At 32.4% G+C, this 22,869-nt stretch overlaps 1 protein-coding gene across 4 annotated transcripts; it reads right to left on the bottom strand.

Moving 5' to 3' along the window:
* Positions 1–375: 375 nt before the first annotated feature.
* Positions 376–22,869, bottom strand: LOC148234407 (uncharacterized). Of its 4 annotated transcripts, none has more exons than XM_088187434.1 (9): positions 22,698–22,869; positions 21,246–21,462; positions 5,346–5,510; positions 5,137–5,270; positions 4,970–5,055; positions 4,859–4,902; positions 4,634–4,790; positions 777–1,478; positions 376–712 (listed from the first exon to the last, which is right to left on the bottom strand). In XM_088187434.1, the coding sequence occupies exons 3-9, from the start codon at positions 5,403–5,405 to the stop codon at positions 402–404; spliced, it is 1,494 nt and encodes a 497-aa protein (XP_088043560.1). In that variant the 5' UTR covers positions 5,406–5,510; positions 21,246–21,462; positions 22,698–22,869; the 3' UTR covers positions 376–401. The 4 variants fall into 4 exon arrangements, with proteins under 4 accessions (XP_088043560.1, XP_088043559.1, XP_088043561.1 ...); XM_088187433.1 differs by having other exon boundaries at positions 22,707–22,844; XM_088187435.1 differs by lacking the exon at positions 21,246–21,462 and having other exon boundaries at positions 22,698–22,839.

Here is a 22,869-nt window from a genome sequence, read left to right as displayed (position 1 = left end):
ATTAAATTTCCAATTCGTTAATCGTCATTAACGAGCTTGTAATAATTGTCTGTAATAAAAGAAGCCAAGAATGGTATAAAATAAACATTTCTTTAGGATATACTAATTGGCAAATTCCTCAAAACTTTACAAAGCGCCAGCCCAAGCCAAAAGTGCTGTCTAATAAAATTTAGAAATAAAAATTAAACTCAAAAACTGAACATATGTGACATAAAACAATTAATTATTCCATTTCCTAAGTTTGTTGCTGTTGCAATTTGCTCTCATGAGAAATAACATTGTCCATCTTCATTTATAAAATAAACCATCTAGCTGGTTATTGACATAATTTATATTAATGTTTTGATGCTACATTGAGTAATAGAAATAGAAAGGTAATGTTTGTTATTTGTTTTATTTATTTAAAAATTGTAATTAAAGTCTTTACAAAAATAAATTGTCACATGTTGTGTCGATGTCAACGGATGCATGTACCACCAAAAATAAGGATTTTTGACCGTAACTATTCTGGACAACTTACACATATGGTCAAATTTTTTACAAATGTATACTTTTAAAAAGAAATTATTATTCTCTACTCTTATCTGCGATATATCTATTCTGGACTTAAGGAAATTTAAGAACGACTGGCCGCAGATTGCAAAGCCGCTTAAGTTCAAAACTCTTAAGTTTTCCAATGACCATATGTGATTAAAACCTTTCAAGGTGATCTCTGTAACAATTTACAAAATTATTAGGTTAAAAAATAACATCAATGTTTAACGTCAGTTTCTCACCACTAATAGAATATCGATTGGATATGTCCAGTTCTGTCAATTTGGGGCAATTTAAGCAAATCATCGTTATCGCCGCATCATTGACAGCTACCTTTGAATGCAGCCTAAGAACTTTCAATTGTTTCATATTAGATACCGGGTCCAGCTCAGAGTTCAAATTGAGCGGGCTCAGATTGAGAGATTCAAGTTGAGGAAATAATTTTAATATGTTGACGAAATAATTTGTATTAAAGTTTTCACCTTCTATGTGTAGTTCTTTCAGATTTCTTATACACATACATGTTGCAATTGACAGTTGTACAGATGTTTTAATTAAGGATAATTTTTTTATATATCTTACGTCCAAATGAGTTAAGAAATCAATCACCGCAAAGTTATTACTGAGCACTAGTTCTTCCAACTTAAATGTGCAATCTTTAAAAAAATAATCGTTTATGTTACATTTATACATCTGCAGAGTTTTCAGTTTGGTTAATTTATTCAAATATTTCCAGTTATATGATTTTAAATTGGTAACCACCAGCTTGTTGAGATTGGGGCACAGTTTGGTAATGATATAAGGTGTTTTGTTTATATACTTATTATGCTCGAGGTTTAGGTTTAATGTTTTCAAAAAGCCACCAACTTTATATAGTAATAAATGCAACTTGGTAGTCCCCAATGCAAAAGTGTCCCATTCACTTGCTTTTATTTCAACAACACCTGTAAAAATAATAACATTGAATTTGAATACAACCATTTCAATAGAACAATGATTGAATCTATGTGAAATAAAGGGAACTATCAGCCATTTTTAATGAGAAAGTTTAAAATTAGTATTATAACAATCACCCAGATCAAATATTTCAATAATAGTTTTACATATCATTTTATTTAATTTAAGGCTGATTTACACAATGCCAGTCGAGGTTGCCAGTCACTGGATGCCAGCGACTAGCACCGTGTAAACGCTTAACGCCAGTCACTGGCACGCCAGCTCCCCCTTCCACCACACTACCGTACTGGCACAAGGTGAGTAATGCTTTTTCGCAACGACATTTGACTGCATCGGCACTGCAGTTGGGGACGGTTTTTTTTTAATAATAATAGCGCACTTTTTATAAATAAAAATTCAAGTGCCACTGCCGGGGCTCGAACTCGCAACCTCAGAGTTACTAGTCTGAGACGTTCTGGACTACGTTGGAAAAATGGGAGCATTTTTATACAACGTGCGAAATATATTAGAATAATTGCATTATTTTATTTAATAAGTAGTAAAAATATACATTTTGTGTTTGTATTTATGCCTTACATTTACAAATTGAATAACTATTGGAAAAAGTGTTAGTATTATTTATATACCGGTAAAACAATACATAACTATTTTTAAATAAAAGGAAAGTTTTGAAGTAAATTATCAGTTGAAAGATCATTTAATTTTTACATATAATATAAAATGTTTGATTCGCAATGCAAGCACGGCAATTTATTAAAATAAGATTAATAATTTTAAGAAAAAATATCTCAATTTTTCGCTTCGCGACCAAATTAGGATTTTTGTTTTTATATTTATGTTACATGCAAAAAAATCATTGGATAAGTAGCTAGCTTGCAAATAATTTAAACTTTGAATATAGTACCATGCTGATTATGTTTAGCGATCACTTATATAAACAATTAATCGATAGGTCGTTTTTACGCCACCTGCTGCGCGATAATGGGCAGTTTTGTGAGAAATTCGCTCAAGCAAAGTGAAAATAAAATATGATATATGACTTAAGTAAAAACAGTTGTCAACGGTTTTGACTTGCATTTGTGCAGGATGATCCAATTCGAGCTTACTGTGTTCAATCAGACAGCTATCACGCATGTTCAGTGTCAAATGTTAGTTTGCAACAACACATTTCCAAATGGATCGCGTAACCACCGCTCAGCGTGTTTAATTGTTTTACAGAAATAACAATTTTGTACGAACTGTGTATTGAAAATTACGGGAAGATTATGATAAATTTCATCGTCCTACTGAACAAACAAATCGCAACGTGGTGAAAAAAATTGAAGAGACTGGAAGTACTGGAGATAGGGTGCATCACCATTGCGCCCTTTCAGCTGAGAATATTGCTGCTGTAAGTAAAATTGTGGCCGAAGACCCGGAATTGTCGATTCGTCGGCGTTTGCAGCTTTTAGGCTTTTCTTATGTCACCCTTTGCGCATTTTGCATCTAGACTTGCACCTATACCAGTATAAAATTCAGATAACACAAGAACTGCACAGAAACCATGGACAGCGAAGAATTTTTGCAGATGGGTGTTAAAGCAGCTGAAAGATGATGCTAATTTAAATAAAAAATCTTCTTATCTGATGAGGCACATTTCCACCTCTCTGTGTATGTTAATAAGCAAAATTGACGCATATAGGGCAAGGAAAATCCTCATGTGATTCACGAGATACTATTACATGCCTCAAAAGTGAATGTTTGATGCATATTGTGGTCAGGCGGCGTCATTGGCCCTTACTTTTTTAAAAAAACGATGAAGGTCGGACTGTAACAGTCAATGGGGGTATAGGGGTAAGATAACTGATAATTTTTGACACGAAATCCAAGATATTAATGTGAAAGACATGTGGTTCCAACAAGTTAGCGAAACTTGCCACACATCGGGTGCAACGTTGGATGTTTTGCATGAAAAGTTCCCAGGTTGACTTATTTCACGTTTTGGTGACTGCCCATCAAGACCTTGAGATTTAACGCCGTTGGATTTTTTTATGGGCTATTAAGCGTATTGTTTACGCCGACAAACCCGAAACGTTTGAGTACCTAAAAACCATCATCTGCCAAGTTATAGCCGATATAAGGCCCGAAATGTACGAAAAAGTCATCTAAAATTATATTGAAGGAATCGGCAGCTACAAAAGATTCAGAAGCTGTTATTTAATTGATATTATTTTTAATAATTAATGAAATACGTCAAATGTTAGATTATTAAAAAAAATTGAAGATCCATAATTTTTTAAAAAAAACTTGCAAACTGAAGTTGGATTAGCTTTTATAAATGTTAAAATTATTTGTCAGTGGTTCTTAATCTGTGAAAATAATTAAATGATTAGCTTTTTAAATTTGTTGACCCATTGGTGTATACACTTAAATATTGAAATGATATGCTTTTTAATCGACTTTTAGATTTTATTTAAATGGAAAGGGGTTGAGAGCCACCGATGAATTAAAACTCATCGATATAACGATATATAATTCTAAGTTATGCAATTTTATGCCTCGCGAACAACATGTTGAGAACTTTAATCGATTTTTTGCCAATATTTGCCAAAAAAGTGCCGGTATTTCATGCAATTTCACATTAATAAAATGATAATTATTATGTGAATAATTTTATATGGTCTAAGAAATATTTATACATTTACGAAGTAATCTCAATTATAAAGTGTAAAAACCAAATGAAGCAATATGCTTCTTCTAATTTTTTTTGTTTATGAAATGGTTATAATTTCTAAAACATAAGGGACGCATTGATATGCTACATTTTACATCAGGAAAAGCGTGAATCTAATAATTAATAGCAATGGTGAACATCCCGATTAGAAAATTGCTTGTTGACAAACTAGTTTTAAATATGCATAAAAGTCTAAAATATTTTCGCGTGAGACAGTAAAGATAGAATGCATCCGAACTGGGTATTATAAGCAGCACCACACTATGAAAATATATGATTTATAAACAAAATAATTTATACATAATAGTGTAATACTACAATATAAATAGCATTTGTGTAAGAAAGTAAAATAAAATCTCAAAGCTGAGTATCAATTGGCCTAAGTTCCGCTTAATTCTCACCAAATAAATAAACAACGTTAATTATTACCTTTATAAGCTTCGTGAACGATATAATTCCAGTGTTTGCTTACGCTTTCTGTCATGATCAATTTTTTTAGCGGCAAATAACTAAATATTTTCACCAAACAATATTCGTTCAAAACATTTAAAATATTTTTTTCATCTTCCATATTCGCGTATCCATTCTACAAAAATATCACATAAAATAATATTTTCATACAAATAATTAAATTTAATATTATATAATTATTACCATTAAAGTATTAGGCGATGGATATCGAGTATAAATCCTATTTCCTAAAATAGTTAACTTTATAATTATTTTACATAAGTAATATAGTGATCCTTACAAAACAATCAATACCAATTTTTATCGTTTTTTGATACCAAAAGTCCGCTATGACGACCCTCAATGTAACACCATTGATTGAGATTTTTTTGCGTGAAGCTCTGAAAAGATAAAATACTTTTTACATTTTTAAATGTAATTTTAATTTTAAATTCAATGTTTAACAATTCAACGATACGTACCTCAACGCATCCACAGACTTCTCAAACGTGACCATGGCGTAAGTAAAGTACTTAGTGGTGCACGACTCCTTTAAACAACATTCGAAGATTGGTCCAAAGCGACCAAAATATAACAGAAGATCTCTACGCTTTACCTATAAAGTATTTTTTATTATATACTAAAATATCATGCAGCAAGCAAATTAACTATTTATATTAAAATTTCTTACATCACCGGTGAGTCGGCTAACGTGTAATGTGGTGGCTGGTACACCTTCATTTGTATACATTTTGACTTTATGTCCGTTTGTGGAAGTTCGTCACTGACCAAAATCCTTGACAACTTATGGAACTTCCCCATATATGTAAATTATAGCGCCTGTTTTAACCATCACCTAAAAATATTTTATTTATTTTATTAACGAATACAAATAATTATACAAAAATACATTTATAATGTATTTTTGTATAATACTGTGTGTGGGGGGGGGGGCTATTTACATATTTAATTGACAAAACTAGGTGGCACTTTGGTAACACTGACGTGAGGGCGGCGGAGGGCTGCGTACTTTTTTGACGGACCTCGACAGGATGAGACGACTCACATCAAAATAGATCACTCACATCAAAATAATATGTAACTAAATTATAGCCCTCCATAAATAATACTGCAGCTGTGTGTAATTGTAATACCAAAGCTGTGTGTAATTGTCACCTGTCACTATCTGTCCGGCAAAATAAAAATATGACACACATAGTGTAAAAAAATAAATAAAATTTCTCCTAAAACATCAGGTACATAAAACTGTAAAAAGGACTTATTTTTTAATACATATTATTTTTTTAGTTAATAAATATATATTTTATTAATTTAAGTTAAATTAAAATCATTGTGACTTAACAGGTTACCCCAATGCGTTACGATGGTCGAAAAGATGATATAGAATATAATAATAACAAAGAAAGATAACAATCATGAAATATTAAAATCAGATTATACGAACCGGACCAGCTCCTCGTAGCTGACATTAAATAGATAAATGTGCAACGCCAGCATATTAAAGAGCTAGTCGAGTGTCCATGCTCTAACGGGCATCAGAAGATCATAACTCTCGAAAACGTCCCGGAACCCAAAACTGAGATTATTCGAGAATATTTTAATTATCAACAGCCCACTTCAATAGTTTGAAGAATTTATAGCGACATACAACTTTTGTAATCGTATCCAAGCGCTTCTAAAAAATACGCTGTGATTAGGGATTCCAATCCCGGGATCCCGAATCCCGGGATCCCGGGATTCGGGATTATTCATTTTAAATTATTTTTATCGATAAAATAACATGAAAATTATCCCGGGACTGGTCCCGGGATCCCGGGATCGACTAAATGCAATACCGAAATCCCGGGATCAAAATTTTGGCCCGGGATTGGAATCCCTAGCTGTGATACAAGAACAGCTAATAACCGAATAGCCTCATATAAAAGTTCTCAAAAACCTTATTAATTTGATTACTCGAGTAACCCGATTTAAGAATTATGTGTCATAGAGATATTCCTTATAAGAAAACCGAGGATTTTGGAAAACACACACACACACACACGCACACATATACACGCGCGCGCGCGCGGCTGATGGCGAGCGACTCAGCCGATCACGTGATCGTGTTTATATTAGCTCGTGTTTATAGTTGATCAACCGTGCATGCTGGTGGCGTTTTGAATCGACCGCATATATGGACGGCACGCCACTGACATATCCATACATACATACATATATATATATATGTTGTTGAATGCGTTTTCGCGGAGAAATATTTGGATAATATTTCTAGGAGTCGGATTACTCCGCGTACTTTTTTGATTCCGTGTGGAATCATGGTCCCGACGATTCGGCCAGATTCGCCCGGCTATCCTCAGGGGAAAATTGAGAATGTGAACATCCGGTGTGGGCAAAGCCCAGCATGCGGTTGTTCAGATCTGACACTGTTGAGCTTGTTCATCATTGAGCGTGTGTCCGCACTGCTAACGTCTTCTTCATCTTCAGTGGCAACTAGGGATGACAGCATTTGATGACTGTTTCACCCACCGGAGTGAGTTTTTGATGGACACGGAGCCGTGTCCTTCAAAAACCTAATTATTTTAAATACTTATGCCGGGACGACTGATGTCAACAAGTTACACTCTAACGGCAGTTAACAGGACTCACTTTTGGAACATAGTCAATGAAACCAGACCCCAGAAGCCAGACTACGATGGTAGCTCACGTGGAAATTCACAATGGCTTACGTAACCAAACCCGTCATCATAAGAGGATCACTGAACATACGATACCAACGTCTACAGGACCAGTTGACACCGTTAACTGCCAAGACGCATACCACCAGATAAGACACGTGTGTTAAACTTGTATATCGGGAAGACGTTAGAGATTCGATATCACATTTTGACCACATTTCGTTGCCTGGACACTAATCAGCAGTATACCACGTTGATTAGCACCTAATCATTACACTAAAGTGAGTTCGAAATCATGCTTTATAAGGGGATTGTACACCCGTCGGAGAGCACATGGTATCCAAGAAGACAGCGATAAATTGCGACCGTGGGGAGACTTCAAGTGCCTGAACGTGCGTACAATACCCGACTGCTGCCCAATGACACATTTAGGACTTCATGATATGAGCCATGATTTAGTTCAAGCACATAATCAAATCAACGTTTGGTCTATGGAACACAACGCAAACATTCCAGAGTTTCATCGACGAAGTTTTTGCGCGAGTTGGACTTAAACTACGCCTATATAAACTACATTTTAGTGGCGTCAAAGCTGAAGAAGAGTACCGAATCCATCTCCACACTTTTTGGGCGCCCTTAGAAATATAGTATGGGCGTATAAATTTGTCCAAACGGAAGTGTTTATTGGGACATCGATTGTCAGAGTAGGGCACACTAACACGACCACAAAAGAGAAAAAAAATTATACGTTTATTGAGGCCATACACGGCTAAACAGTTAAGATAATTTATAGAGATGCTGAAAGAGCGAGCTATACGAGCGATCGCCCATGGCGCCATCCCCAGAAGGGGCGCCAATTACTCCAAATGGGGACACCATTTGATTAATTTTAACATTGTATCGATTTCTCCTTGATTCCTCGAAAAAAAAATCGGAGATGGTTTTTAAATACAATTTTCTGTAACGATCTTTTTTTTTAGCTTTCGCGACAGTCTGTCCTTCGTTAACCTTCTCGTGAAAAAATCACGACATGGATTTTTAACAAAAATTTCCGTGATGATCTTTTTTTAACTCACAGGAATTTGTCCTACTCATTAAAAAAAAATCGAGATAGTTTTGGAACAAATATTTCCTTAACGACCTTTTTTTAGCTCTTAGAATTTTTTTTCAAATGACATTTGATATTTTTAGAGCCCGGCTGATTCTCAGGCTGGCCCTGGCTCAACTTTTACAAACGGTTTATAGGAGAATCTTCTCAAGTGCAAGCGCCTTTAAATTCTCTGCTGAATGGAACGTGCAAGAACAACGAACGAATCAGCGTACGAATAAAGAAAGATAACATTAATCAGTGCTACAATGCTCGTCCACTCAAAAATCACAAGACAATTGGGAACTCTGAATTCATCAGACGGTTTATTATCGACATTTGGTACGTAACTGGCGTAAGGACGATTTAGTAGTCGATGCGTAATCAATAATTAAAGAAGTGACGACACCAATTATCAGGGAATAGCAGTATCACAGCAGCAAGATTCAGAGCTCCATAAATTCGTGAGCAGCAATACTGGATTAAAGCTGAAGCAGATACAGATGCCAGGTACAGACACGCTTGTATAATACGGTGTATTGACATCTAAAGCACGACTCGCTATCAGATTCGTTTTGTAAAGCGATATTCCAGACATTGCACATAAAACTTATAACTGCTAGGTAAATGGGTTCGACAGTGTATTGTGTGCCAGCGTGCCAAAATATCGCGGCATAAGTTGGCGCCTGTAGGTATTTTAAATATCCCTTCAGGTATATTCGAACACGTTCATATAGATATAATGATTATGCCTCACTTGGAAGATATACGCGATGGCCTCGAACGTTCCCCCTGGATAATCAAGAGGCAAACACTAGCGCTCGGGTTTCCCAGCTGGATACCACGATTCTGGGTTATCCAGAATCTAGCGTTTTACAGTTCTCAGTCCACTGTCTCTCACATTTTTATTTATAAATATTTTATTTGAGTTATAATTTTTCAATATTTTGTTTTATTAACTAATAGTTTATTTAATAATTATTTAAGTAGAAAATTTTTTTCTTATTATTAATATTTATTATTGATAGATTTTTTAGAGATTTGATTCTCTCGCGGTGTTTTTAATTTATTAAAGGGTATATATTTGAAGATCTCGGTGTAATATCGAGTTGCGGACAAATTTATTTTTGATATTTTACCTACTTTTGCGGCAAAAGGGAGGATATAATTATGCTCTAGTTTTACTAGTTTATCTATATGAGAATTCCACAAAATTTTAGCTAATTGATTGACAGCGAAAACTTTTCTTTTTCAAGAAAACATTACTGCGATGTTTTTTTGGGACTTTTTAAGAACAAAATGGCCGCATTGACAGCGAATAAAGCGGTGACGTTAATCCAAGGTGACCCGACATATTATTACAAAATGGCAGCTATGAAAAAAAAAATTCGTGACCCCGCTAAGAAAATCGTAGAAATAAGTAAAAAGAACATAAATGTTTTATGATAAATAATAAATTTCTAAAAAAATTACACATTTTTATATACTGAACCCTTTTCTTGCGGCCTTTGTCGAACGGAATTTTTTCTTGATTAAATTTAATTTTTACGAATCTAATTTGTGTATTTAATTATTGAAATTAAATATTTAAAACATAATTAATTGTGCGCTATATAGTAGAATAAAAATAGGACAAAATGATATGTATTCACGGCATATTTTTATTGTCGTTTATCGACTGCATTAATTCACAGGCTTACCATACTTACGAAGTTCTAAACCAGGACTTCTAAGAAACAAAAAAACGTCATTAAGAAAACCTTTTTCATTTAGGAATGCTGCGGGAGCTAAAAAATTCACCTCGAAAATATTTTGGTTCCCCGCCAGGACCAATGTGTAAAATCGGGATGTATGGTAATTAATTAAATTTTATAATAAAATAATTTTAGATATATATAAATTTATTGACATTCTTACTTTAATTTTTCAGCACAATAAGAATAAAGCGAAATTTTATATCATTTATAAATATTTATGATTAACATTTTTTTAAATAAAATACGCGTTTCTCGGTGATATTATTCAATTTTTCTGCTACTTTCAAAATTCTCATACGCGCGCTTTCGCTAGATATGTTTTTGATGTGAACACATTAACGACTGTTCCCGCGCTATTGAGTAAATTTGAAAAATTCTCGCAATTTCAACTATTTATTTTTATAGCATATGTGAACAAACTACTTTCTAGTTATTTAAAAATAAGTGTGTAGTTTATAACAATAAAACGAAACTTTGTATATCATTTTAAAATAAGTTTTCAGATTCACATAGTTTCGCTTTTGTTAGAAAATGTTTTAGTTAATATTTTTTAAGTAAAATTTATTTGAATAATTTTCTAAAATTAATTGACTTTAAAATCATATAAAGTATGATCAAGTAATTTTCTATAGAGTCGCTACTGCCATACGTCATTAAAATATTATTTATAATCACAAATAAATTTAAAAAAAATATTGTGCTTAATTTTTTTTGTAGAGTTTAATGATAATATTTATAGCGGCGTTGTGTAATTCGCTCTCGAACGCACCTTAAGCAAAATTTCTAGTGGTGGTCTTCAATGGCAACACTTATATACTGTCAAAACGATTTGACAGCACGCTATGAACAATCTTGAAATCACAGTGGAACTTTCTTGTGCAGTATTAGTTGAAGATAAAAATGATGTAGCACTTGAAATTATTGATAACAAAATTTTGAATTCTGAATGTGCGTCCTTCATTATTGAAGATATAACAAGGATATTCAAACAACAATAAGAGCGCGTTAAACCTATTACTATGGAATAATTAGTATTGTATTAGCCAATTTTTATTATAAATAAAAAAGCAAGAAGGCAAAACATTATAATTTGTGATTATAAAGTATCGATACAAGCTTTTTTGTAAAAAGGTTGTATAGTACGTAATTACCGTTCACATTTAATTTTCAGAGACAATGAGATATGATTACATTTATACATGGCGATCAATAGAAATATTACTATTTGCCTTAACTTAATGATTGAAAAAAAGTTGCTGAATTACATGTTTAATACTTTACTGTAACTTCTGTTGAATTTTTTTCTTCAGCCATCACCTTTAAATTAAAATTATGGATTATAAATAGTAATTTTGTGTTGAATTTTCTTATTGTTTACAGTTATTTTTCAGAATCAATAAGAGAATGATACAATATATATGGCGATATGTAAAAATGTTATTATACCTCTTGATTAAATATGATAGTGATTTCCTTAGCTAAAGAATCACATACTTCCTTGAAATTATAGCATAAAACATAAGATTTTTGTCACTGAGCCTGCAGTTGACGCAAAAGATCGACATTATTAATAAGTCGTTCTAAAATATTGTTTTATAATCTACTTCTACATAGCTAAATTAATTTATAAACTTACATATTATTGTTTTAAGATGCCATCTGAATAATTATATTTAGTCAAATTGAATGTACATATGTGTAAAATCAAATGAAAATCACCTTTGTTATCCACTGTCATTTTGTGGGACATTAGATTTCTTTTGTATGTGAATATAAACCATTTTTCCACAGTGACCATATTAAAATTATTTTTAATTACTATATACCAGGGCTGTGGAGTTGGAGTCGTGGTGTTTTGGCCGGAGTTGGAGTCGTGAAAAATGAGCGACCCCGACCATTTTTTATATAAAATGCATATTTTTAAATTATGAAATTTTAATTGCGTAATAATGAATGTGTTAGCGTATGAATATTAAACGTGTAGAAGAACACCAAAACTACCTGATAAAATTAAACTTTTTTGAGTCGGAATTGGAGTTGGAGTGGAGTCGTGTTGTTGGTAAATATCGGAATCGGAGTCGTGTTTTTTTTTAACGACTCCACAGCCCTGCTATATACTGATTGGTTGTTTGTTTCGGCTAGATCCAAAATGTAACAAATCATCGACAAAATGAGCCTGTATTCTTTTCTTAACGTACAACAAAATGGATATTGCTTCGACGAGTCGAGCGACACTGGAAGCAATCCTTTAGAACAATTATATTATAGATAGAAGATAGATAATAACGTGTTTGAATAGTTGATTATGAATTATTTTATCGTAAATTTCACTAGCTACTTGTAGTAAACTTATAAGCCGGTAAGCATAAGGTCCGTACCCAGTTTACGAAGAATTATTACGCCTGATTGCTTCTGTCAGAAAAACAGACAATATAAAGACAAGCTTATAATGCTTAAAAAGTAGTCGATCGCAAGTGTTCGTTGGGTCAATTTTTTCTGAAGGTTTTAGAAAAAGCACTATTACTATTATATTTTTATTCTTAATTGCTGTTGTATCATGTTGTATGATGCATTTGGTTCAGCACACAAGTGTTTGGCATTAGGAATTCCTTCGTTTAACAGATTATATCCTGTAGAACGGATTTTTTTATTTATTTTATTCTTCAGTAGGCTATAAAGTCGTAAATCATTTGTCATTACATCATTTGTCATTACAAATGATTTACTGCGCATTTAATATTATATTTATTAATTGATTGATGTTGAGTATGCCGAAACTAAGAGAGCAATTATTTTTAAATTTCTTCAGTTGAAAACTCATATCAAGCACTTAAAAATAACAGCTTATCATCCGGCACCAAACGGAATGGTAGAGTGTATTAATCGTCAACTGAAAGCCATAAAATGCCACAGAATAACCAGTGGATGAAAACATTACTCAGTTATTCTATGCATACGGTCTTCTTTCCGTTAAAATATGAGAGCCACAGAGATGGTATATGGCGTCACTGCAGTTATAAGGTAAATTTATCACGGTAGGAACGAAGAATATGCAAAATACTGATTTTGTATAAGTGCTTAAAGGGAACTTCCAACTTCTTCGACCAGTACCCGGCAGTCATCACAGCTATAAAATGTCGCTCTTGTTTAAAGACTACTATGGAGAAAGTTTTCGTGCGACACGTTGACGAACGAAAACTTTCCTAATGAATTTCCTAAAGATGCCTAATGAACTGTACAGTGTTGTAAAACGAAATACACATTTAAAGTGCACATAACAGATAAAGACTTAGTCATAAGAATAGACTTAAACACCACGTTCCAGCACATCATGACATCAAAACACAAAACACACACAACGAACAAGACGTAACCAGCACATTTACACTTAAATTCGATTTCTAACATAAGATAGATTATATAAATAAGTTGTGTAGTGTATTTTTGTGTTAAGCTTCGTTGCTCATTGTGTATCATATCACGACAAAAGCTCCACGGACTTTTTGTTTATCGAGTGTCGAATTTTTTAATTTAAAAAAGAATGTGATAAATATATAAAAGAAACACACACTGCTAAAACATAATACATCTTTATACTTCCTTAATTATGTATATTTTTATCAGTGCGGTAATTAGAAATGCTTTAAAAGGTTGATAGAATTATTATTCTTAAAAATTTAAATTCACAGAATATTAAATTAAATCTGATTGCGAAGTACAAAGTTTAACATTCTACTTTATGAATATAACCAGGGCTGTGGAGTCAGTCGTGGTATTTTAGGAGGTCAGAGTGGTAAAAAAATCAACCGACTCCTTTTTATAATTTTCTTTAACACATTGAGTGCGCTGAAGAGTGTTTATTTTCCGCACTTAAAATAATCAAATCTGAATTAGGAGCTTCCATAAATGCTGACTTATTTAGGTAATTTTTTTTTAAGATCTAATTCAGCTTAAATCACGAACGGAAAAGATTAAATTTAGATGTAGTATTATTCAAATTATATTAAGTCAATCTAAAAAATAAAACCAACGAAACAAGCTTTTACCCTTGTGAGTATAATTATTAAATAATATTTTTTTTTATTTTAAAATATAGCTTATCCAAATTAGATTTAATAAGAAAATTTTTGTACAAATATGTTGCACAGTGCCATCTATTGATATCTATGAAAAAAATCACAAAATGAAAACGTTAAAGAGTGTCTTTTCATATGGTTCAAGCAAAAACGAAGCTCTGGTCAACCAATATCGGGCCCAATTTTGTGTGAAAAGGCGATATTTTTCAATACAAAATTAAACAGAGATCCAAATTTTAAAGCAAGTTCGGGTTGGCTCGAAAAACTTAAGGGCGACATGGTATTAGAAAACTGGAAATACACAGGAAAAAAGCTTTCTGCCGACATAACTTCAGCAAACACATATACACTCAACTCTTTTTTTACAGGGTCCAAAAATAATAATGAATATACATTTTTACCAGGGCTGTGGAGTCGGAGTCATGGTGTTTTGGCCGGAGTCAGATTCGTGAAAATCGAGCGAATCTGAAGACGATTTTGAAAAATATCTCAATGAACAAGAGGAAATATAACGTCCTCGTTTGAGTCCTAATATAGTAGATGAAGGAGACTATTTCAAAATTTAAAAATGAATTTTACGATGTTTTGAAAATGGTGGAAAAAATTGACCGAGTTTATAATTTAAATGTTAAAATGGCAATACAGCGGTATTCAGACATCGTAAAAGATTTAGCATTGACCGTTACAGCATTGCCGCCAACCCAAATATCCATAGAGTGGTTATTTTCAACTCTTAAAATCCTCAATTCTGATTTGAGAGCTTCTACGAATACTGATTTAATAGTCGCAATGTTGTTTAAAAGAAGAAATTAAAATAAATAATTAATGTAGTTTGATCTTGTTTTATTTTTATCCCTATAGCATGAAAAATTTGCCTATTTGCAAAGGTAGGAAAACAACCTGATAAAATTAAACTTTTTTGAGTCGGGGTGGAGTCGTGTTGTTGGTAAATATCGGAATCGGAGTCGTGTTTTTTTAGCGACTCCACAAGCCTTGATATTTACACAAATTATTTGTTCTAACACGATTCCCAGAAAAAATTATATTTCATATTTTTAATTTTGCGCGTTATTGCATCCTAATGTTTGAATAAACGGCATTAAAAATAATGAAGATTCCATCTGAAAATCAGTAATTTCTGGATCAAAAATTAATTCCAAAAAGTCATCTTATAGTCGAAATGTTTTAGAGAAGATGGAAAAACTTTTACTATTGTATTATTTTTCTTTAATTAAATATTTTAGTAAAAATATTTTTAGAATTTATTTATTTGGTTTTTTATTATTACATTTTTTTACACGATTTTTGTATAGACAACAATGTTGTTATTTTTTTAAATAACACGGTTTTTTAAATTTAGGGAACCAATCTTCGATTTTTCTTTGTATTCTATCACTTTTATCCCTTTCTGCTCGTAAGGTATGTGAGACGCACCAGCGGTTGGCTTTATATTACTCGGATGGTGCGTCAGGCGCCCATTTCCATTTCAATTTGTAATATAACGTCGATTTTTGAGTATTTCTTGTGCTTGTTTTAAATGGCGTTTTTGCAGTGTTGTAGACAAGAGTTTCAAGAAGCATATCTTATCAAAAATATCATTTTTACTTGAACCAAGCCGGGGAGAGTTCATTTATCGCGATAAGTCGGGGTATTTTGATGACCAAATTTAAAGGCAGATGTGCCGAAGCTTTCTCCCGAAGGCAATGGTTGGTGATCGTCCTTCGGTAGACACTTAGCGGTGACGTTTTTATTGCCTATTGTGTTTTCGACAGTGTCTCGGGTGTCCATAATTTGTGTCTAAGCAAGACTATAGTGATTGATAATTTTGTTTTAATTACTTATTTTTTCATTATTTTAAATTTTATGGTTATTTTTTTTTTTTAATTTTATTGTAAATAAGAGTGCTATCGCGGAATATAGTGATTGTAATGATAGTGATAGTGAGCGAGGATTTCATGTTTGATTTTTCATCTTCCAATGATGATAGTAAAGAAAGTAACGTCGAAATTAGGCCTGTTGCCTTGAATCGAAGATGGAATACAGGCAATTTAAATAATAGCAACGAAGAAACGGTACCTCAAACAAATCGCACCACATCAGAAAATTGGAGAATAATAACTAGTAATGACAATGTATCTTATAAATAGCAGTATTTCCACCAAGTGATAAATGTCCTGGGCCCCAAGTTCCCGAAAACTGTATTCAACCTATTGATTATTTTCAATTGTTTTACACTGAGTTGGTATACTAATAGAATTTGGGGATTTACGAAAAATTAAAAGATAATATTTTTCTATATTTGTTTCTTTAATTTATAATAAATCAACATCCCACATATTATTAAACGTAGTACTTATGCGAATTGGGATTTTCAACTCTCACTACTATTAAATCGAAAAAAGAGAACGCCTGAGGACGATCAATGAAGAGATGAGAGGAGCTTTATCAACGATTGCTCCAAATTTTGATCGCCTGTGCTCAGTTAAACAGGCTCACATTTCTCACTAAACATCTTTTCATATTACGTATATCGAATTTAGTAATAAATAAATATTAAATAAACATTGCTTTTTTCTTTGGTGTATCTCTAAAATTTCTCGATTTGATAGGTGTACCTTGAACACAAAAACTTTGCGGAACACTGCCTTAGAATACTATTGTTAGCAGACGAAAATAATGAAGAATCGATTATAAGTTGTCTACATTAAAAAAATTACGGAACAAACTATTGAAAATACCGTTAGTGAGTTCCGTAATAGTAATGCAGATCTCACTGATACGGTTACATAGAAGACATCACAAATACAATATCACAAATTTCAAAAAGCAACGAATGCAACAAAAAATTAGTTATGGAGTGGTTAAATTGTGATGCGAACGATCCTGGATTCCAAATTTTAAATGAAGAGGAAATAATTAATGAAATATTTGATTTAGCCTCAGAGAGGAAGAGGAAAATAATGAAGCTAAGCATTCTGAAGCTTTTCAGTGTGCTTAGATTTTGCCATGAAGTGGTTTGAGAGACAGGAAGAATGTAACCCAACACAACTTATATGTCTCAAAAGTATACGAGATATGGTAACTTCTAAAAGAAAAGCTAATTTTAAGCAAAAATCAATTATTGATTATTTTTATTCGCAATAATTAAAATTAAAGTTATAATGTACATATGTATATATAAATATTTCATAACAAATATTCACAATATGTAGATATATTTTTTCATCTCCTTTTGATTATAATTTATTTATTTTTATCAATTATCCGCACTATCCTAATCACAATTAGTGCAGATAATCGTGGTTTTACTGTATTTTTATTTTAAATTTATTTTTTGTACTAACTTTTTTAAATACATATATCATTATAATAAATTGGTAGACATGGCCTTTTTTGCCTTAAGTCCTTTAATTTTTTTATATTTTGAAAATTGTTGATATTATTCTTATTGCTATCAATTATCGGTACTATTAGTAAAAAAATATTATGTTGGATAACACATATATAATGCCATCGACTTTCGAAAGTATTTGTAATTAACACACTGATAAAAAAAATAATAGTAATGATCAATCTTATTATTTTTAAATGATTAAATCGTGCAAACTAAAGATACCTAGTTAAGAAAGTATAAAGATGTATTATGCTTTTTTTGTATAATTATCACGTTCTTTGTTAATTTAAAGAATTCGACACTCGATAAACTTTGTAATACACAATCAGATTTTATTTGAATGGTTTATGTTTAGTAATCTGCGAAAGAGTATTATGCAAATTTCCGTTACCTCTCGATTCATCGATTTATTAAAAAAAATATTTTGAATATTTTGTATGCGGACGTTGTCATTTGACAAAATAGCGTGTGGACCATTGTCGTAGTCGTTGGACCAAAAGACTTTGTAGCTTTTGTCATTGAACTTTGTGTAATGAATGGCAAATTGATAAAATTTTAAAGGTTTGTGTGTTTATATTTTTGGTACTTTTAAGTTTAATGTTACATTTATTCAAATGTTCATGTTTGTAATAAAAGTGTAGATGTATTATCTAGGGCAGGGGTGGCCAACTGAAATGATCTTGTGGGCCAGTTTGGAAATGCATCATAGCTCCACGGGCCACATATAAAATTATATTTATATCCCCATATTAGCTTTAGATACACTATAGTCATTTTTTGGAGTGAAAAATTGTCTATGGTGTATTGGCCATTATAAAATAAATATATTTTGTAAGTGTGATGAATCTCGCGGGCCGGAAAAATGTTCAAGGTGGGGCCGAATGCTGATCTAGTGACAAAATTTCGAAAATATCAAAGAACATTTTTGTTCGAATATTCATGGCCCCGGGCTTTAAAAAAAGTTATATCGGATTATTTTTAATTTAGGGATGTTGTGGGTGCTAAAAAATGAAGTCACCTTAGAAGACATTTTTGTTCACGGATACAATTTTAATGGAGGATAGGCTTTCCAAAAGAAGGGCATCTATCTGGTCACCTTATATTATCGCTACTTGACATTTAAATTTAGGTTATGGGCATGTCAACGTTATATTCACGTCAATAAATTCTTACTGTTGTTACTATAGTATTTTGTTACGTCTTACTGATTGTTGTTAATGTTTTCGTTATGCATATTGTTGAATTTTTATAAGCAAAATTTCGCCAAAATTACGTATAGGTAGCAGGCGTGTATGGTGAGATACTTTCCCTTCCGCTCGCTCGCGTGTTAAGTGACGAGAGCGAGTGAGAGATATGGACATGCGGAATACACGCCCTTATCTATTAGGTAGGCTTACTAGTTTTTGTAAGGTGAATTAAGTGATTAGATTTTGAAAATATCAATGGACATAAAAAGACCCATCTCAGAAATTTTTGTTCGAGGATAAATTGCTAAGGAAGTCATGGCAACATTTTTGAGGAGAACGTCTGGTCACCTCACCTCAGCTTACCATACGTCCTAATTTGGCCCGGATTGTCATAGTTTCATAAAACATACTAGAATACCTTTTTAGCTTTCTTAGCATCCCAAAATTAATAAAAATGTCTAAAATGACATTTTTTTTAGCTGTGCCGGTTTAGAGCTTTAGAATTATGGTATGCCTATGTATTATTTGAGTGTTGCCATTTTAAATAATATAAAGTGGGGCGGTTTTTAATCCTATCGACCTGCAGTTCGATTATTTTATAACAAATACAATTTATTGGTCATGTCCCACATAATTATAAAATCATATTTTTGTAGGAGGATATTCGTAAAATTCATGCACGATAACCTCATTGATTTTGCCTTCAAATCTGAATAGCACTACCTTCATTTAAATAAAAAAAATTGAAATGACATATATAACAGGTTTACAAAAAATGTAAATATGCAAACCTTGTTTCAAAATCAGTTTTTAAGATTTATAAAAAATATTTTTGATACAAAGTTTTACGAAAACAATTGAAGACCTTACATGAAAAATTGCCAATGTCCACTTTTTCGAAATTTGTTTTATTGTTGAATTGGATAGTGCTGGGTATTCTCTATAAGCTCCGTCAAGGAAAAACTCTTAAAACCACTATTGTCACAAAAAAATCACCAGTTTTAGAAAAACAACTAATTTTCAAACATTTTGTATTAAGAACTACCAATATCTTAAATATTGGCGGTTCTTCACATTAAACCGACTATGCACGTATAAATTTAAAACTAAATGATAATATATATGTATGTATGTCTTTTTCCTAAAAATTTATAAAGGTTAACATAATCAATAAAATATTTTACTCGTTTAACTCATATTTCGTGTAAATGTAAATAATTTATTTAAATTTCGTATAAACCGTTTTATATACCTCGTTTTTTTAAATGCAAATTGGTCACAGACACAAAAGTAGAATTAAGAATAAAATAAAATATGATATATGTATATAGTCCATCCAAAATGTTAACGCTCATCATCGTTGTGCTGAAAATAAGGGTGCGTGTATGCAATCATACATACATATACAGTTTTCCGCGAATTTGTTTACACCGATAGGAGAATGTTACCAATACTAAATCAGGGCTGTTTTAGCGTAGGACGACCATACGTTGGAAATTGAATAAAAAATTATGTTATATTTTTATTATAAATTATTGTCATGTTGTGTAATTTTGTTACTTCTTACACAACATGACAATACTTTTGTTAATCAATAAAACAATTCCTGTAATATACTATTGTCATTTTTTGAAATATTTTATTAAACAGATATTCAACCTGGAGAGCGATTCCAAAACTGCTATCATGTTTTTGAGTTATACGTGCGGTAGATTTAAAACGTCAACCGCATGTACGGTTGATAGCGAGCGACTCAGCCGTTACACATGCTCGTGTTTATAGTTGATCAACCCTGCATGCGGGTTGACGTTTTGAATCTACCGCATGTATGGACGGCACACCACTGATATATATATATATATACATACACATATATATATATATCGGTGGCATGCCGTCCACAGAGGCGGGAGATTTATAACGCCACCAGCATTTTTTATGTTTTTTTATTATTTTATGCATGCATGTATATTATATATTCAATCATGTAAATATTAAGCAATAAACATGAGCATATTGTAAATAAATATATTAAAAAATTAAGTTTTATCGGAAAAACTGCCAAATATTTTATTTCTAATATACATTTTTTATTTTAATATTACTTGTTTATATTTAAATCGTATATTAAAAATTATTTCCTACTATTAAATTATTAAATATAATATTTTTTACTCCCTCCTGTAAAAAAATATTTTTTTTGACAACGGTTGTTTTTCAAATAAGGTCTTCAATTGTGAAACAGCAAAAAATCTTAACAAATAAACAATTTGTTGGATTTACGGAACACTTTCTACTACCATATTTTTTATCATTAATTGCCATAAGTCTACGAACGAACATGATACGAGTGTCCACTACATACCAAATACTGGGAACTAATGAAGTGAGTACCTGGTCCTCCACGGTGATGTGTAGTTCGCTGATGCTCAAACCTCGACGTGAATAGGCGAGAAAAACCACCTCGACGTGAATAGGCGGGAAAAACCACCTCGATTAGAAGCACGAGTCAACACTTTCGCGATCAGAAAACTGACAGTCTCAGTTGGTAGCTAGACCAACGATTCGGCGTACCACGTAGCGTTACCAACGAATTCGGTTCGAATCACAACTGTTCAAGGAAATGAACAAGCTGTTAGATATCAAGCACTTAAGTATGACAGCTTATCATCAGGCAGCAAACAGAATTGTAGAGCGTCTTAATCGATAACTGAAAGCCATGACGGAAACATAGATAAAACACACTTCTTGACATTAAGATATGAAAGCTACATCTGCAGAGATGGTATAAGGCGGCACTGCGGTTACCAAGCGAATTCCTCGCAGCAGGAACGAAGAACATGCAAAAGAAATACAGGAGAAATTCTAACTTCTTCGAACAGTACCCGGCACTCATCACAACTAGACTTGGATACTGCGGAGAAAGATGCGACACGACGACCGTTCAGATACCGTATAACAAACTGTATTGTGTTACAAAACGAAACACAAAAACACTTAAAGTAACCACTGACCCTTTCACCACGGCTGGTATTTATTCACGCCATAAATTATTTAAATATTATTGTTCAATAAATTACTGATTTTTCGCTTTAAATTATAAAAAATAAGCATATTACAAGGTTCAATGCATACTGGCGATTTTCTTGATGGTATCTCTAGATGCCATCCGCGGTAAAAGGGACAAAGGTAAACATGTAGTCATATCAATAGACCGTGTAAAATCAGCATACGGTGACAGAAGTTTAAAACACAAACCATAACGTCCCAGTAACAACATGACATCAAAAAACACATACAACGAACAATAATTAACTAACGCATTCGAACATCAATTTGATTTCTAACATAAAATAAAGTGTATAAATAAATTGCAAAGTGTATATTTAGTGTTAAGCTCCGTTTTGCTCATTATATATTTCAATCAATATGACATTCAATAATATTGATTGAATTTAATTGTTTGTGTATTTATACAAGGTGACCAGATTTTGAAAAGGATACTAAAAATAAAAAGGCGAGCTCAGAAACGTTTGTGCGAGGGAGACAAAGGACGAATTGTTGCGGGAGCTAAAAATAAAGTAATTTCGAAAATGTTACTTCAAAGGTAATTCTGGAAATTCTTGTACAAAGGACAAAAGGAGGACAAATTTTTGTAAGAGGACATCTGGTCACCTTAATTTATGTGATTTGCTACTTTTAAGCTTGACATAATGTTGCATTAATTCAATTGTTTGTGTATAAACTTCATGTTTGTAATAAAAGTGTAGATGTATTGTCGTTACGATTCGTTTAGATTTGGGTAATGCATCTGTCAACGTTATATGCACGTCAATAAATTCTTACTTTTGTTACCTATGGCATTTTGTCACGCCTTAGTGATCGTTGTAAATGAGTTCGTTACGCATATTGCCGAATTTTTGCTGCAAGCAATATTTCGCCACGAGGAAGTAAGGCGACGTTTATGTATGTAAAGGTATATTTGAGTGTTGCCAGTTTAAATAATATGAAATGACTC

Source organism: Plectrocnemia conspersa, unplaced genomic scaffold (genome assembly GCF_051122295.1).
Source record: "Plectrocnemia conspersa isolate PC_06_02 unplaced genomic scaffold, ASM5112229v1 ptg000006l, whole genome shotgun sequence".
In the NCBI taxonomy this organism is placed as follows: domain Eukaryota; kingdom Metazoa; phylum Arthropoda; class Insecta; order Trichoptera; family Polycentropodidae; genus Plectrocnemia; species Plectrocnemia conspersa.
Note: the sequence above shows the minus strand (reverse complement) of the source record. Positions and strands in the feature narration are given on the sequence as shown.